This window comes from Triturus cristatus, chromosome 1_2 (assembly GCF_964204655.1).
Source record: "Triturus cristatus chromosome 1_2, aTriCri1.1, whole genome shotgun sequence".
NCBI classification, from domain to species: Eukaryota; Metazoa; Chordata; class Amphibia; order Caudata; family Salamandridae; genus Triturus; species Triturus cristatus.
In genome coordinates, this window is record NC_140580.1 from 1,096,000,458 (window position 1) to 1,096,019,434 (window position 18,977).

The window sequence follows — 18,977 nt, forward strand, 5'->3', positions numbered from 1 at the left end:
CGAGACCTAAAAACGGATATTGAAGCATGTCTCTATCAGGCCCTATATACATATCCTTAATTGTAATGGCAAAAATGCTGATCGATTTCTGAACAATAAGTTTAGAAAATGGCAAAGTAATGAATGTCAGCGGTTTAGTTCTCTTTGAATTGAGCTTGCATTTTGTTATAATCGGGGTTGGTACAATCCGTCCACCCCCCTTCCTTCCTTCCCCTTGGTTTCTACTGTCCCTGTCCTCAACATTCCAGAGCTGACTCCAGGGCACTGGACTGTGGTGGTGTAGCGAATAAAGTCTTCTCAACACTTACCTGAGTGTTGTCTTCTCAATTATATCACTGGCGTCGATCTACCATGTGGGGGCGGTTCACCACCACCCCCAACTTCTTATCCAGTGCTGCCTGTTCTTTCTACACCGCTCCCTTAGAAGTATTCATCAGGTGTCCGGTTGTCCTGTTGTCACCGGTGCAGTAAGCTGTTCAACCCCCTTCCCTGTGAGGATTCAAGGTACTGTAACTTGTGGTTGCCAACACGTGTTTCCTTCTCCTTGGTTTGGCGACACCCAGCTATTTTCTAATTTCTTCTCTCCTTTGAGATGGGGAGAATGATCGTACGCTGTGTCCTAGCCCGCAGCTGCCTGCTACACACTTCAGAACATAAAGTTGCACTCATGGTGGTATTCACCTCACCGCTTCACTCTGGGTCAGCTGGTGCTCCCAGCCTATGCATTCTTTCTTAAATTAGACAGAGTCCTAAGTGGCGGCCCATAGTCCACTAAGAGCGTCTATTCAGTGAAGGTGAGACTGCCTTTAAGGACGACACCGCCACATGTGTGGGCATTTTGTCAGCAGATGAACAGCGCACCAACGATTTCCTCAGCGTGAGTCTCTTCAGGTCAGCACCCACCGTATGTGCTAGTGTTTTGCCAGCGAGCAAACACTGCACACCAACGTCTCCCTCACTGCCTTTTCTTCGGCAACGTTTCTCCGACCAGTCTCCGCCTTCCTGAGCGTACTGTTTCCGCAGAGATGTTCTCTACTCCTCTCCTCAGACAAGGCGTTTTGGGTGATTATCACCTCCTTCTGGGCGATTTGTGAAGGGGATGTGAATTCTCGACGTTGTGCTGCAAGAGTCACTGGCTGTACTATGTTTAAAACCTGCCAATTTTTTCATTGCCTTAATATTGGCTGGCTCTGCGTTATTCCTAGTGCCTCAAGCAGCTGGTAGTTGTTCTGGTGTTTTTCTTCAGCGCTGAAAGGCACAGCTTTAACCTTCATTGCCTGTCTGTTCCTGTATACTCTGATGGCCACAGCCTAGTCATCTCTTAACAGTGCAAATATTCAACGCTGACAGGCACAGCATAACTCTTTATTCGACAAGCAGCCTGTCATTCCTTTTGGGCCAGGGGTTCTCCCCAGCGCTGATAAGCACAGCTTTATGCTTCTGTATTATATTGCCTTCAGTTCCTGTATACGTTGATGGGCACAGCTTGTTCATCACTTACCAGTGCCCAATTTGCTGATCGGCACAACCATCCACAGTAACTACTGCCTGTCAGTTCCCTGTCGCTCATAGGCACAGCTGGGAACTCTGTGCGCTTTTTGCTAAATCGCTGATGGGCACCGCTTTTGTGGGCATTATCCAGTTTCAGTAAGATCTACGTTGTGACTTCTCCTCTTTTCTATAGTTGCCATGGCTTCTGCGAACATATCACAACCACCCCCTTTTCTTAATGAGGTAGGGGAACCTCTTTTACAGTGGAAACAGTGGTTTGGATTGTTGGAATCCTATCTCATTGCAATAGAGGGGGAAATGTTCTCACCACTAAGAAAGTTACACACACTACTTCACAACCTGGGCATTGAAGGTCGTAAAACTTATGATATTATCTCAGTGTCCGATCGGGACGGTGTGGACAGCGATGAAGAGGAAAATGTGTTTCAAGCCGCAGTGAATAGGTTGGAGAAGCAATTGAAAGAAAATTAACGTAGTACTGGAAAGGCACCAATTCTTCACAAGAGTACAAGGAAAAAATGAAAAAGTAAAACCTTTTATTGCTGCTCTAAAATGTTTAGCCAATATGTGTGAGTTTGAGTTGCTACAAGATTCACTTATCAGAGATCTATTGGTCAGATGTACCAATAATCCGAAGATCCAAGAAAGACTATTGGTTGCTAATCCTGACCTAAGAGAGGCAACTGACATCGCTGTAGGAATTGAACACATGGCTGTCTGCATTATGGCTATGAAAGAGGGTGGCAACAAGCTATCTAAGGTTAATGTCATCAACAAACAAACAAGAGACAGGGAAGGACAACAAAATCAAAGTCAGTAGCACCTTCTCTTCGGCGGTCAAACTCAAGTGCTACAGATGTGGCAGTCCAACCCATTTGGCAAATAATATAGCTTGCCCAGCGAGAGCAGTAGTGCGTCACATGTGTGGAATAAGTGGTCACTTGGCAAGAGTTTGCGGAGAACAACGTAACAAACCAGTCCTTGCCATTGAAATGAACTTCTTCCTGAGACTAAATTTGTGTTCCAACTTCAAGATAACACTGAAGCCACACGTTTTCCCTCCTGCAACATCACACTTGACAAGAAACATGTCTCTGTTTTTGCTGATTCTTGCTCCCCATACACATTAGTGGATGCCAAACATTTTTCTGAACTTTTTCCTGCATGGTTACAGTCTCCTGACATACAACATTCGGGCTACAATGGAGATCCCATACCTTTATTGGGGATGACCACGATGGAAATTGGATTCAAAGGCAGAAGAACTGTGGGAAAAATGTATATTACAGAAAAGGGTTCCAGCTTACTTGGGTGGAGGTACCAAAAAGAATTGGACATCAAATTGGACCCTAACACTCCCGACCAAGTCCTCCTGGTAGACCCGTTGGTGGGAGGGACGGAGGTCTATAACGATTTTCCCAAGGTATTCAGTGAGAAATTGAGTTTGTTGAAAAACTATCAACACTCCATTAAACTCAAATCAAAGGCCAAGCCGGTTGCACATAAGGGCAGGCCCATCCCACACTTGATGCAAAACCCCTTAAGACTTGAACTGGACCGCCCACAGGCTTTAGGTGTGATTGAACCCATCAAGAATTCCCAATGGTTGGCTCCAATAGTTCTTACCACCAAAGCCTCGGGGAAGGACATTAGAGTTTGTGTGGACCTCAGAGACTTGGACGAAAACATCTGGGTAGACAGACATCCTCTACCTCGTATTCATGAGGTTCTCACACTGATTAAAGGAGCAAGTTGCTTCAGTGTCTTGGATTTGTCTGCTGCCTATCACAAGGTAGAGCTCCATCCTAATTCACCCCACCTTACTTCCTTTACCACCCCTTTAGGCGTGTTCCAGTTCCTACGTATGCCTTTTGGACTAGCATGGGCTCGGCTGCTTCCAATGCATTATGCAACATGTGCTAAGGGATCTGCCCAGAAGATTATGCTTCCAAGACGACATCCTCATCTATGGAAAAGATGTGGGGGAGCATAATGTCAGGCTGAGAAGTGTGTTATCCAATCTGGAAAGGGCTGGACTCACCTTAAAAACGAGAAGTGTCACATACGGGTGGCATCGTGGAGTACTTGGGCCACACTATCTCACACGATGGCATCAGACCCAAGTTAGACCTAGTGGAAGCCATTCAGGACACAGAAGCGCCGTCATGCGTTGAGGATATCAAGTCCTTTCTGGGCCTATCGGAGTATTACTCCAAATTTGTTTGCAACTATGCCTGCATCGTAGAACCACTGCGGAGCTTGCTCATGTCCAAACCCCCCTATATTTGGAGCAATGAGTGTAATGACGCTTTCAGAGCAATGAAAGAAGGTATTTTAGCTGCACCGTCTCTTGGCAGATTTGACCCCACCAATCCCACGACACTATGTACGGACGCTAGCAACAAAGGGTTGGGAGCTAGCCTCACTCAATGTGTAGAAGGCAAAGAACAAGTGGTGGCATTTGAATCCCGTACACTAAAAAGGGGCTGAGAAAAATTACCTGGTAGTAGAAAAGAGGGCTCTGGCCTGTTGTTGGGCAATCAGGCATTTTAAATTCTTTCTATGGGGAGTACCATTCACAGTTAAAACAGACCACAAACCCCTCATGTTCATTTCACCACCAAAGGGTCAGATAGGACTACGCCCAGGATTGCTAGATGGGTTTTGGGTCTGGAAGGGTTTAACTTCAAAGTCATATATGTGCTGGGAACGCAAAACATAGTGGCAAATTACTTATCTTGTGCACCTATTGAAGTAGAAGAAGATTCAGACAACGGGGAGTGTGAGGAAATTGTACTTACATTAATGTGCCTTAACAGAGAGGAATTGTAAGCCAGCATAGGAAGAGATGAGGAAATAAAATCCCTTAAGGATTACATAAGGGAGGGCTGGCCACCAACCAAAAATGAGGTTCCAGCCTCTCTTTGCAAATATTGGGAAGTAAGACTAGAGCTCAACATACACGAAGGAACGGTCTATAGAGGTGAAAAGATCATCCCTCCGGAGAAGTTGAGGGCAAAAATCATAGAGCTAGCACATGTAGGCCACCTAGGACGCAGTCTCACAAAAAACAAGGTACGCTTGGATTATTGGTGGCCAGGCATGGACTCCATGACTTAAAGCATTGTAAAGGAGTGTTTTGAATGTGGGAAGAGTGACAAAATTCACCAGACACGTAAACCCCCCTTTCCCGGTAGTGGTCCCCAATAGACCATGGTCCAAATTGGCAATGGACATCATTGGTCCACTTAACCTCAAAATGCTCAGAGAATTATTCATCATAGTGTTAGTGGATTACCACACACAATGGATAGTGTTCAAGTGTGTGCATCAAATAGACACAGAAACAGTCAAATCATTTTTGGAAGGGGCATTTTTCGATGAAGGCATTCCTGATGTGTTAGTCACGGACAATTGAGTGCAGTTCACGTCCGACAACATGAAGGGATGGTTTAGGGACTTAGGTATTGTTCACCTCAAAATTGCCTTGTATTGCTCCCACGCTAATGGGCTAGTAGAGTGGATGAACTGGATGTTTAAAGAGTGGTTACAAAGGGCGGACTCCCTTGGCACATCTGCTTTAGCCGCTTTACAAGAAACCATCTGGGCGTATCGCACTACTCTCAACACCATCACAGGAATATCCCGTTTCACATCCTTAAAAAGTAGAGCACCTAGGACGAGGTTATCCCCTCCTAACTTTAAGAAGGAAAAGGAGTGTTTTGTGGACTGAGAGGAAATTTCCAAAAAAGTATTTGAACACCAGGCCAACTATAAGGGCAGATGTGACCACACAAAGCATGTCAAATTTTGTCTATTTCAGGAAGGAGACTTGGTTCGGGTTAACCTTCCTAAACCTCGTAGGAGGGAGGCCTCCAGATTGTCTGAACCGTTCAGAATCACTAAGGTGAACAAGAATGTTGTGCAACTTGAGAATGGCCAAACCTGAACTATGGACAGAATTGTCCCATCCCAATCAAGTAGGAGCTAAGAACATTGACAAGTCCGACCAAAACGGAAGTACTGGTGACATGGCACCTGAGGTTCCCAGAATTTCCCTGAGGAGTAAGACTACTCCGGTGTGGGCCAAGGACTGCACTTACCTGAGTGTTGTCTTCTCAATTATATCACATTTCCGAAGGTGTTTATAACTGGCTACGACTGAGCGCTCTGGAGTTGAGGGCTCTGAAAATGAGCACTCTGCAGGGAGAGTTTCTCACCGTGCCAGTCATTTGATCAAAAAAGGTATTAAGAATTCATGGTCCTCCAATGCTTGGTCTCACTCCAGAGAGTAATTGTTATTTATTCGAGTTGGAATTGTGACTGCGCAAATATGTGTAAAGGAGGTACAGAGATAGTAAAACATTAAGAAAGCAAAATAAAATGAGGCATTTACCAGTGAGTGGGTGCTTTGTGTGTGTAGGGGTTGGTGAAGCGAAGGAGATGCGAGAAAGTGCTTTCAGAAGGGAGTGAAAAGAGGGTGCTGAGGAGCAAAGAGATGAGGTGTAAGATACTCAGATGGACAAGATGTTGAGAGAACAAGGGCATACATGTCTAAAGTAGAGTGAACATATCAGGGTTTTTTGAGTCACTCAGCAGACCACTACCCCTTCCACAAGCCTCAGTAATGTTTATTTCACAGTCTCACAATTTCAGAATTGGACATTTTTTAATATGAATTGTTTTCAACAAAATCATTGCTTCTACTTACTTATCTTAAACAGCTAAGACCATTGACAAAGCCAATAGTCCTGGCTGTGTTTTTTTGCTGTATGTGAGTTATGTTAAATATCTGGATACAATAAAAGACAGCTCAGAGAGGATCAAAATACCGGTTGGTGGCACAGTATGAATCACAGAAATTGTGAATGTTGTTAAACCACAGCTCTAATTGCATATGTCACACACCCTTAAGAGTCCCCACACACTTTTTTCATTCCACTTAATGCCTTGATTGAGACTCAAATGAGTCCATCAGCAGCGGCAGCAGCCATAAGCAAAGAATGTTAGTGTGGGTGGGGTCGCGCAGGAGGCGTGGTGTTCGGAGGGGGGTGACAATATTGTATAAAATTTAAATACAACTTACCTTTCCTTCAGCACCGGCCGCCTCTAGCGTCGCGCTGCTTCTCCTCCTCTTCCTGGGTGAGGTCCCAGCACCTCCTGGGACGGACTCCCATTCAATCCCCGTGCTGCAGAGCAGCACAGGGATTGGTCTAAGCAGGCAGGGAAGATGCCCTGCTCAGACTAGGGAGTCTGTGGGGTTTCTCCAGCCCAGCTGCTCAATGCAGCTAGGCTGAAGAAAACCTAAGTGCGCATGTGTGTTTTGGTTGGCCTGAGATGGCCGGCCAAGACGCATATGCGCACTTAGGGAGTGAAGTGCACGTAGCACTCCTCTTCCCCCTTCCTTAGCCACGACCCCGCCCCTCCCATCACTGCTGGCTAAGAGCCCGCAAATGTAAATTAAAACGATGCAAGAACATCGTTTTAATTTACGTTTGCTGGCTCTGAGACAGGCAGTGGGGCGATGCTTCTCTCCCATTGCATTTTTATCAATCAGGGAATTTTCCTCTTGATGGGTTCTTGTTTACGGGAAAGCTGAGGAGTGGGCCGGAGGTTTATACCATCAGCTCTAGTTTACCTTTGGGCCTGCGGTTTACTACTCCATTAATGGCTGGACAAGCACGTGTTCTAATGTATGTATGTATAAAATATTTATAAAAGCGCACTGCAACCCTACGGGCATCCTGGCGCTAGCGAAACAGTGAAGGGAAGGAGGACGATTAATTATGCTCTAGGAAAGAGCCAGGTCTTGAGCTGCCTACGGAACGATGTCAATTCCTGGACCTGTCTAAGCTCCATAGGGAGACTGTTCCAGAGACGAGCTGCCGCAGCACTAAAGGCTCGTCCCCCCAAGGTAGATCTCTTTGTCTTAGGAATTTTGGCCAGCCTGGCTGCCGAAGAGTGCAGGCTGCGCATGGGAATATACCAACTAAAAAGATTTTGCAGCGGCCCGGGGCCAAGGCCATGAAGAGCTGTGAAAACTATGCACAGGGATTTAAACAGAATTCTCTGTTGCACCGGGAGCCAATGAAGATCAGATAGTGCCCTAGTGCTAGAGGATATGCGAGGTCTCAAAAGGGCGAGTTTTGCAGCAGCTGACTGAATACGTTGGAGTCGCTGGATCAAATATCCTGGGGACTCAAGCATCAAGGCGTTGCAATAATCCAAACGGCTGAGAATTGTGCAGCGAACCACTGTTCCTCTAACATGGGGGGGGGGGGCAGTGGTAAGAGTCTACGTAGGCCTCTCATAATCATGTGGCAGTTCGAGGCCACTTTGTTAACGTGCGACTCTAGACTCAGCTTCTCATTGAAGCATACCCCCAAATTACGCACGGTTTTCACAGGGACCAGGGGTGTGTCCAAGGGAAGGGGCCAGAAATTAAAAGGTAAGACTTGTGGCACCTTGCCTACCGAACAGTGTAGAATCTCGGTCTTGGCACTGTTAAACTGCAGGGCATTAGTTTTCAACCACGACGTCATTTGCAGCATACAGTTGTGGAAGGAAGTTAAAGAGTCCACCTGGTCACCTTCCAAGGAAATAATCAACTGCGTGTCATCAGCATAGTTGACAGCCATGATGTTGTTAGAATTGATAAGTTTAACTAGTGGTTGCATATATACGTTAAACAGAATCGGGCTGATTGAAGAGCCCTGAGGGACACCGTGTTTATTAGGCAGGAAATCTGATTGGTACGGAGGTAGAGTTACTGCCTGCCGTCTGTCCGAGAGATGTTATGTTAAATGTTATGTTAAATGGGACTTTTATAGCGCAACGGCTACTCCAAAGGAGTGTCCCGGCGCTTTTGTGCTCCAGACCAAAGAAAGAGCTGGAAAACATAACAGTAAAAAGAGCAGGGGCCTAAAGAGGGGGCAGATTATCCAGTGAACAGCCAGGTTTTTAAGTCTTTTCTGAAGGCAAGCAGGTTAGCGGTGTTTCGCAAGGACACCGGTAAGGAATTCCATAGCTGCGGAGCAAGAAAGCTAAAGGACCGGCCGCCTAGCCGAGCCCTTTTGATGCGTGGCACCCGAGCCAAAGCCAAAGCTTCTGACCTGAGGGATCGTACAGGTCGATAGAAGTCCAGCCTCCTCTGAAGATATTTGGCACCATTGCCATGCAAGGCCTTATGGGCGAGAGTCATGGCCTTGAAAAGTATCCTCTTCCGCACCGGAAGCCAGTGAAGGGATACGAGGAGATTGGAGGCACTGGTGCGGCGGTGCAGGCCAAAAATTGCACGAGCAGCAGCGTTCTGAGTAACCTGCAAACGCTGGAGGAGGTATTCAGGCAGACCCAGATATAGGACATTTGCATAGTCCAATCTGGACCCTATGAGTGCCTGAACAGTGATCCTCCGATGTTCCTCCGAGAGAAGGGGAAAGAACTTGCGCAACATTCTGAGTATCCCAAAGCATGTTCCCGTAAGAGTGGAAACCTGGGATTTGAGCGAGAGCTCGTTGTCAATTTTAACCCCCAGGTTCTTAGCCCACTTAGAGGACTGAGTGGGAGGGAACATGTCAGCAGGCCACCATCCCTGCCAATCTGGTTCTGATGGGCATCCGAAGAATAGTATTTCGGATTTGTCCGAGTTGCATTTGAGGCTGTTGTGTGAAAACCAGCTAAAGACAGCCCCAAGGCACTCGCAGATCCTTTCTCCATCGAACTCTTCGCTCTTATGACAGGTGAATAGAAGCTGGGTGTCGTCAGCATAAGAGACGATCCGGGCCCCGTAGGACTCCGCCAGTGTCGCCAGAGGGGTCATAAGGATGTTAAATAGAGTGGGGCTCAGTACAGAGCCCTGAGGCACTCCGACTCCCAATGGCGGCATCTCGGCGGACCCGGGTGGGACCCAGACCGTCTGCCGGCGGTTGGCCAGAAAGGAACGAAACCAGTTGAGCACCGTCCCCCCTAGACCGATTTTATGAAGTCTAGTGAGGAGATCCTCGTGGGGGACGGTGTCAAACGCCGCCGACAGGTCTAACATGACTAACATCACCCTGCCTCCTGTGTCCAGCACCTCCTTCACGATCTCTGAGACTTCCAGGAGCGCCGTCTCGGTGCTTAAGTTGGAACGAAAGCCCGATTGGGATTCATGAAGTAACTCATTAGACTCCAGGAAGTTAGAAAGCACGCTTTGCACGTGTTTCTCCAGGATCTTGGTCAGTGCTGGAAGGAGCGAGATTGGCCTATAATTAGAAGGCGCCTCTGGATCAAGATTGGGCTTCTTGATCAGGGGGATGACCATGGCTTGCTTCCAGGCCTGGGGCAGAAAACCCTGACTCAGGGATAAATTGAGGATAGGATTAGCTATGGGATTAATGACATCTGCCATTTTCGCTAAGAATTTTGCTGGACACGGATCTAATGGTGAGCCTGATTTAAGGTTCCTCATCAAGGCTAAGGATGCGGCAACCGGAAGGGGAGGAAAGTCTAGCAAAGCTGGGCCAGGAGGAGACAGGAAGACTGTCTCCGTCGGCATCGTAGATAAATCATCTAACGCTCTCGACGGGAAAGAATCCTGAATTAGCCTGATTTTGGTGGTGAAGAAACTGGCAATAGTGTTAGCCCAGGTCTCCACCGGGGCACCCTGAGTAGAGATTGTCCGGGGGCTGGTGAATTCACGTACAATTGAAAAAATCTCCTTACAGGAGTTAGCTGCGTCTTCAATCCTTTTAGCGAAGTAACATTTCTTGCCCTGTAAGATAAGATCGTGGTAGGACTTCATCATGATTTTATAGCGTTGTTTGGCTTCAGGCTCATACTGGACTCTCCACGCCCGCTCAGCAGCTTTACATTGCCTACGAGCGTGGGCTAAATCCTCCGTAAACCAGGGGGCAGAGACCCGCCGGGCAGCAGATCTGGGTGGCTGTGAGGGAGCGAGCTCATTTAGTCTGGCAAGAAGCCAGGATTGTAGGCTCTCCAGATCTTTCTCCAGGTCGCCAGTACAGGAAACAGGGTGATCTGCCAGGGCATGCGTTAGCATGTCTGGGGTCACCCGGTGGAATGCCCTATAGCTGCTGCCCTGCTGCCTCATGACACTGGCCGGAGAGGTCACAGTAGAAGGTATTTCAAAATGGGCAAGATAATGATCAGACCAGACGACTGGCAGAAGAGTTACAGCCATGATAGGTGTGGTGGAAAACACCTGATCGAGTGTGTGGCCTTTGTTGTGGGTCGGACCAGAAAGATAGGGGGAAAGGCCTAGAGTGGATGCAATATCCAGCAATTTGATGGCGTCCTGGTCATTATGGTCGTCCATATGGAAATTAAAATCTCCCGCCAGTAGGCACAGCTCCGATCTAAGGACAAGGATCGACATGGCCTGCTGGAGATCATCAAGAAAGGATCCCACTGGGCCCGGAGGTCTGTAAACAATCAGACCCTTCAGCGCTTGTTGCGGCGATAGGGGCAAAGCGACTTCAGAGCCAGATCTGTAACCCCCACCTCTGCAAGCCTATGCAGGAGGATGTTATGGTTAACCGTATCGAATGCGGCGGACAAGTCTAGCAAAATCAAAGTTGCAGAATGCCCCTTATCCGCACGCATCCGAAGGTCGTTCAAGGCGGTAACCAGTGCAGTTTCGGTTCCGTGCCCAGGGCGGAAACCGAATTGATTCTCCTCCAGCTTACAATTGCTCTCCAGGAAGCCCGAAAGCTCCTGACTGACCAGGCGCTCGACTATCTTAACCGGGAAGGGCAGCAGGGAGATAGGACGATAGTTCTCGTAACAAGCAGGGTCCAGCGAAGGTTTTTTCAAAAGAGGAGAGACCAAAGCATCCTTCCAACAAGCCGGGACCACACCGCAAGTTAGTGACTGATTAATAATCTGATAGAGGTGCGGGAAGGTGTCCGACCCTACTTCCTTCCAGAGTTTCTGCGGCATGGGGTCCAACGGAGAGCCCGAGCAAACTTTCTTGGCTATGTTGGAAAACTCCTCCATAGGAGGGCAGGTCCAATGATCCAAACAAGGTCCTGCCCGGGACTCTGACTCTATCATAGGGTCTGCACCACCGGGCGGATCGGTACTCAGTAAGTCCGCTCCAGCCTTAATACTAATCACAGGGTCGAATTGCAGACCCTCAATGATTCCCTTTATTTTGTTATGAAAGAAGGCTGCCAGCCCGTTGCAAAGGACCTGGGAAGGGGTGATCTTATTACCCAGGCACTCTGGGTTAGTAAGGCCTCTCAGGATGTTAAAGACACATTTAGCACTATTCAGGGCTTTCAGAATAAGGTCCGCAAAATACGACGCCTTAGTAGTTACAATGGCTTGTTTGTACCTGACTAACAGTACTCGCCAAGCAATCTTGTCACTAGTTAGATACTGCCTGCGCCACTGCCTCTCAGCGTGTTTGCACTGAATCTTAAAGGCCCGGAGTTCCTCCGAGAACCATGGTGCAGAGGGGGATCCTCGTTTCCTGAGCCGTTTCAGAGGGGCAGACAGTTTGATGATATTAGCCATGTAGCTACATAGCTCCCCGTAATTAACGTCAACCGACTTCCCTGGGTCCGGGAGAGGAGCCGCGTCAAAAAGAGGTGCAGATTGAGCTATCCTCATAAGGGCTTTCCAGTCCCTAATCTGGACAAAATTATCCTTGATAGGGGGGGACCTATTTCTAGGGAATGAAAGCAGTCGAAAGATGATCAGATGGTGGTCAGACCAGTCCATCGGTAGGATGTTGTCTATAGTCACTACTTTTTCTCCAGCGAATATCAGATCTAGTGCATGTCCTGCCATATGGGTAGGCTCCAGCACATGCTGTGGTAGATTGAGGTTAGCACATGACTGTAGAATATTGTTAAAGGCTGTTTTCATAGTTGCACTAGGCCAGAGATTGAAGTCTCCCAAAATCATCAATCTATGATGAGTAAGTGCCAAATTGCAAATCACATCCAAGAATTGCTGTTGTGTTTGTTCACTTACAGTCCCCGGGGGTCTGTAACAAAGTATCCCAGACACGACATGACCGGACCTGTCTTTTAAAGAGAAGCTCAGCGTTTCGAACTGCATAATCTCATCAGTGTCCAGTTGCAAGAGATCCCATATTCCTTTGTAAATGATCCCAATTCCGCCCCCCCTACCACTAGATCTAGGCTTATGAAAAGCTTTAAAGCCGGCGGGGCATGCAGCGCCCAGTTCTAAATCAAGCCCAGGCACTAACCAGGTTTCTGTCATAAACAGAATGTCTAAATTGTGGTCATCAATTAACAGTTGAATTTCTGTGGAGTGCCTGGGAAGAGACCTAATATTAAGGAGTCCACAGTGCAATCCTACCCCATGTAATGAGGATACATTCCTCAATGGGAGCTCTATTTCCGGCACTTTTAACTGCGAACTGCCCCTATCAAGCTCAAACAGCTCAGTCCGCGAGTAGCAGAGCCGTGCGGTGGTCAACGCCTCACCTGGCAAAGAAGTAGCAGCGACAATATGGGTAGCGACCAGCGCAACCGAGGCGCGGACGGGCGCAGACGGGCTTGCCTTTGGCGCGCCTTTGGCGCTCCGCCGGCGCGCCCGCTGCGCGCGTCCGCTGCGTGGTCGCTCCAGAGCGACGTTAAGTAGGCGCCACCTGCAAAAGCCTAGAGTGCTGACCTCCTAACGAGGCAGCGCTAGTTCCGGTCGGAATAGAGAATGCGAATTCCGGTAATGAACGTTACAATTTTGTGTGTAAAAAAGCAGGAAAGCAAGTAGCAACAAGATGATTATTAACAATGTGCAAGGTCACAATATTGTGTGCAAAAACGCAAAAATGACAAGCAGCAGCAGGAAGTTTTGTTTAAAAAATAAACAAGGTCACGATTAAAAGTACAATTCCTTAATTCTCCGTTCTACACCCCCAGGCGTCACTCCCTTCAAATGTCTAGATGTGCGCGGTCGCTCCGGAGCGACGTTAAGTAGGCGCCACCTGCAAAAGACTAGAGTGCTGACCTCCTAACGAGGCAGCGCTAGTTCCGGTCGGAATAGAGAATGCGAATTCCGGTAATGAACGTTACAATTTTGTGTGTAAAAAAGCAGGAAAGCAAGTAGCAACAAGATGATTATTAACAACGTGCAAGGTCACAATTTTGTGTGCAAAAACGCAAAAATGACAAGCAGCAGCAGGAAGTTTTGTTTAAAAAATAAACAAGGTCACGATTAAAAGTACAATTCCTTAATTCTCCGTTCTACACCCCCAGGCGTCACTCCCTTCAAATGTCTATTCAATGAAAGTTCTAATGAAGTTTCTGTATTCTAGGTCCATACTACTGTGGTGTAGGTGCAGACAAGATGTTCGGACGTGACATTGTAGAGTCCCACTACAAGGCGTGCCTGTACGCTGGGGTCAAGATCTGTGGAACCAACGCTGAATGCATGCCTTCTCAGGTCAGCACCTGACGACCTCGTGTATGTTCCCAGAAGCAGAGCTTTTTGTTAACTCAATATTTCGAAACAGTCCATACCTTGTGTGCGGGGTGCTGAGGGGGGTTGAAGGCAGTGCGAGTGATGCTGTTGGAGATGGCTGAGGGATGGTCTGTCTGTGAAGGTGCATGGAAGAGTGTTGATATAATTGTCCTTTAGTCAGATGGCAGATGGTAGATGGCTTAGCACTGGCTGCACTCAGTTACTGCTTCTCTGGCTTCCTGGCAATTTCCAATTTGAAGCTCTCTCCATCAACAACACAGCCTTATCCTTACAGGCTCTGTTATTTATTGTATTTTTAATGGCAAATAAATTAAAGACACCGCCCACAAGAACCTTGCACGCTGCTACAACTAACTTGCCAATCGTAAAATTCCACAGAAACAGAGTTGGTGACCAATTCTTTTTGGTGTGCTCAGCTAAGTTCTGTAAGCTTCTGCCAGATAACTTGCGTGCTGCAATGAATTGTTGCTCCTTCAGGCACTCTTGAAAAAAACGTGACTGATTCCCGTTTCAATGGTCTAGCGCCAAGAAACCTATGGTGAAAGAGCGCTCAAGACCTTATCCTTCTGGGTCTCCTCTGGTGCTGGGAAGTAGGTGGCAGTGCAAGTTTAAACTTATTCTTGGACAGTCTTGTTAGACAACGCTGTTGGGATGAACGCCTTAGGTACTGATACCATTTGAGTGATCATATCTTCTAGTACACTGTGCAGTAAGCTACCTCTATGCACTCTACATTCCCTTGTCTAACTGTGCAGCAAAAATGATAAACAGGCTTTTACCGTGCCCTGAATGGAAATGATACGATGGTCAAATATGTCAAAAAAGTTCAGAGTTGACTGTAAAGCTGCGGCTACTATCCCTATGGCTCTAGAAACTGTGTTAGGGGTGGAATTGATTGTACAATTGAATAGCGACCCCCTGATTATCGTGGCACAAGAATATTGTGGGACAAATATCAAAGGTGCGTGCATATAGGAAAGAATATATTAACTATTCCTAACTCCACATGTACATACCTTGAAGATATGCATACCGTGTAGATACATATATGTGGAGTTAGGTAAAAAAAAAATGGAGATACCAGTCAATATTTTTTTCTTCAATAGTTTGTCTTCGATATAGGGTACCATTGATATTTTGGGTGCACACTGGTGAATTTTCAGTGGATGAGGGGAGGTTATATCTGCAAAGTGAAGGGCTTATGTTCCGCATAGAAAGCGCTCTGGAGTGTAAAATAGATGCAAACGTTTCCCTCCATCGTTGGTAAGAGACAAAGTGAACGCATTTTCTGAGCACCTGCTCAAGCATCTTTCAGGGAGACTAATGTTCTTCATTGTGTGGAAAAGCTATTTGAGCTGTTGCAGCCGGCACCCATCGGGGGTGACAGGGCGGGGGATGGGGAGTCGGCGGTGGTTAAGGACAGTTAAATTAATAAACAAAACAAAAAGAAACACTTACTGTATCCCACGTCTCTCCTCGTCCCTAAGAACCACCAGAACAGGACAGGAAGCACCCAGGCTTCCTAAGCCAATCACAATGCTGCAATGCAGCGTTGTGATTGGTAAGCACCCAGGCTCCCGAAAGCCAAACACAACGCTGCGATGCAGCGTTGTGATTGGTCTGAGCAACTCAATTTGGCGCTCAGCCAGGGAATGGGAGCCTGGGCATGTTCTCCACCCAGCTGTAATGCAGCCTAGGTGGAGAACATGCTAGTGACAATGAATGATTGTCCGCCCCAGGACGGTCAGCCAAACATTCATGCGCACTTGCAAAGTGTGCTCACCACTCCCCCTGCTCCTGTGTTAGAGCAGACAGCCTCGCCATGCAAAGCTGCTGCAGCAGGACAACATAAAATGATAATAACCTCGAGTTCTTCATGTTATTTTTCCTTTATTTCACTGCTGCACAGCAGTGGGGCGACGCTCCTCCGCCTTAGTGGAGGAGCCACCACTGAATTTGAGGAAACCAGGAATATGCTCAGAACAGAGGACTCTGGCTGGATAGATGCAAGAGGCAATGTTTCTGCTGCTAGCTCTTGTGCATTCGTTTATCAGTTTGGGTGTACTAGCTGTGGCTGTCAGTGAATGGATAAAGTGAAGCTATTGGCTCAGAGGTCTAGCAGTGGCCTAACATATGCACACCCAAAGAGATGAACCCCTGAACCCTTTCACAGGTTTTAGTGTGGGTGTCAGTAGAATGCACCTGTAATACTTTCTAAAGTTTCTAACTCCAGGTGGAGGTATGCCTTTCTTGGGCAAAGAGCACAGTGGGGTCCTTTAGCATAAGGTTTGGCACTGCACTTGGATCATCTCATTAAATTGATCTCTGAATGTGTCTCTTTGAGTAAAATCAAACCAGCAGTCCTGTTTCCTTTTTCTCCTCAGTGGGAGTTCCAAGTGGGTCCCTGTGAAGGGATTATCATTGGAGATCACCTCTGGATGGCTCGCTTCATTCTGCACCGAGTGTGTGAAGACTTTGGGGTCGTGGCCTCGCTGGATCCCAAGCCAATGGCTGGAAACTGGAACAGTGCCGGATGCCACACCAACTTCAGCACTGAAGCCATGCGCAAGGCAGGTGGGCTCAAGTAAGTCAGTCACCTGAACAAACTCTGCTGTAGCTTTGTTTTCAGATTGTTCTGATTCAAGCTTCATGATTGAAAGTTATAGAATCTATTCTTGTGTTGTATCATGAAATGAGTGGTGTCTAAGCTCCAAATCCTTTTCCTGCCCCGATATGCATTATCCCCTTGGATGGCACTTGTTTATGTGCTCAGTGGAACACCACTCTAAAGTAAAGGGTTATTTTTCTCTCTTAATTTATTTATTTATTATTTATTATTTATTAAGAAGTTTTATATAGCGCTGGCCAGACCCGAGAGTATCGGAGCGCTTTACAACAGATTTAAAGCAGAAATCACATAAAAAGGCAAAGGTAAACATAAAAGTTTGAAAGATCCAGTGTGCTGTTTGTCATTAAGGTAGGGAGGTCCTGAGATAGCATCAAGTGATGTTTGTATGGTTTTCCAGTACAAGTGGAAGGGAGAAGGGGCGGAAATTTGTGTTGTGATGGGTAAGCAATAGGATTTTACTGTAATATTGATGTGAGTGAATGAAAATAGTTTACCGGACTAGTGGGACAGCATTGTTTCGACAGCTAAGTGACTTTTGGATGCGGATGGCTGCCCACTGTGTTTGTTACTTGTGGGTTCCTCATCTGCAGAGGAATGTGATGTGGTGGCATTGCTTAGCCAGCAAGATGGCCTTGGTGAAGTATCCTCCTAAGGGTGCAGGGGTGCTGGTATACAGCCAATGTCAGATGCAGTTTGTATGGAGCTGATTGCTTCGTTAACTTGGAAAAAACGCCTGTAGTGTGAAGAGAAGGCAAACAGAAGTAGGCAAGCACATGCCTAACTGAAGTCATTTATTTTTTGGGGTAGGTGAGTGAGGGAGGTCACTCATCTCTGGCCTTCCACATGGTTGATCAGAAATGACACATGGAAATGGCTCATTCATTGCAAGGTGAGGGTCTGTACCCCTGCGTGACGATCAGCCAACAGCCCGCATGCAGGCAAGGCACCTCAAATGAGCATGCCAGTAAAGTGTAATGATCACATGTTTTTTAATGCTAGCCTATGCTTTTTCCCCCTTCCTCTCTTCAGATACATTAAGGATGCCATTGAGAAACTCAGTAAGAGACACCACCACCACATCTGTGTGTATGACCCCCACGGGGGCAAGGACAACTCCCGCCGGCTAACTGGACAAAGTGGGACCTCCGTAATCCATGACTTTTCTTCTGGGGTAGCCAGACTCGGTGCCAGCGTCCGCATCCCACACCAGGTAGCCCAAGAAGGCTTTGGCTATTTTGAAGACCGCCGACCTTCGGCCAACTGTGACCCTTATGCAGTCACAGAAGCCCTGGTTCGGACATTACTTCTCAACGAGACCAGCAGTGAAACTAGAGACTATAACAAGAATTAGTTTTTTTTTTTTTTAAATAGCCACATTCTCCCTGGTTTCTTTTTTTGTAGTGTGTTTACCTGTCCACCTTGAGAGAGTGCAGAATTAACGTGCATCTTGTATTAAAATGGCACAGCATTTAAAGGTGCAAAAACGCAGTACACAGACATACTTGTTAATGTAGATCTTAAAGATGCTTTAAACAGCATGCTAAATAATGGTTTGAGTAAAAAGTGCAAGGACATGCACAAAATGCTTGAAAGGCTGATCTCACCTTAGCCCTGTCTTTAGAAGAATGATTGCTTGTAATTCTGTAAACGGTGTCAGTTAACATAGAAAGGAATGTGTTCTTTCCTTTTGTGAAATAACGAAGAAGCTTCACAGAAATTACAGCATGAAACTCTGAACTTGACCACTTTGTGTAGAAAATGTTTTTTTAGGCATATTTTGATTTGATCAAAAGCTGGTAAATGTTGCTGTCCACACAGAAAACCATTCATAAATTTGGCCTAAGCTTTCTTTTATTTGCTGAGAAAACATACATATTAAAAAATGCTTTGCTAATGACATGACCTTTTCTTTTAACATCCTTAGCCTGATTTCAATGTTGGGCGGAATTCCTTCTGCCCAACACCGACTTGGTCCTGGGACTTAACCGACACATGGTCGGCGGTCCCAACCCCCTTATTAGGCTGTTTGGTCGCATTCCTATAAATCACTATGGGAGCATGCATAATGGCCATACACCGGCCATAATGCATGCTCCCACAGTGAAATGGGAGGTGCAGGACCTCAAGGTGCCTGCCACAAGGTGCAGAAATCATCAACAGGGGGGCACCATAGGTGCCCTCTTGGCCTCTTACTGGAGCACGTGCCCCCTGGTTTTCATGTCGGACAGGCTGGTATAGAAACCATGTTGGAAACCGTGCATTGTAATCTCAAGGGCGGAAAGGCCTGCCCTCTGGATTAATAGCTGGCTACCAACTGTTGGACGGGCTCTCCGAGCTCATCAGAAACAAGCCGGAATGACTGTCCGGTTTCCTTTCGGAC

General features: G+C 47.0%; 1 protein-coding gene across 1 annotated transcript in view; it reads left to right on the top strand.

The window, feature by feature from the left end:
* Window positions 1–17,959, top strand: part of LOC146868741 (glutamine synthetase-like) — a 45,135-nt gene extending 27,176 nt beyond the window's left edge. Inside the window, exons 4-6 of the mRNA XM_085616127.1 lie at window positions 13,802–13,929; window positions 16,353–16,552; window positions 17,627–17,959. Of these exons, the coding sequence (XP_085472253.1) occupies window positions 13,802–13,929; window positions 16,353–16,552; window positions 17,627–17,948 (650 nt within the window). The 3' untranslated portion in view covers window positions 17,949–17,959. The remainder of the gene's footprint in view (window positions 1–13,801; window positions 13,930–16,352; window positions 16,553–17,626) is intronic.
* The last annotated feature ends 1,018 nt before the right edge of the window (window positions 17,960–18,977 follow it).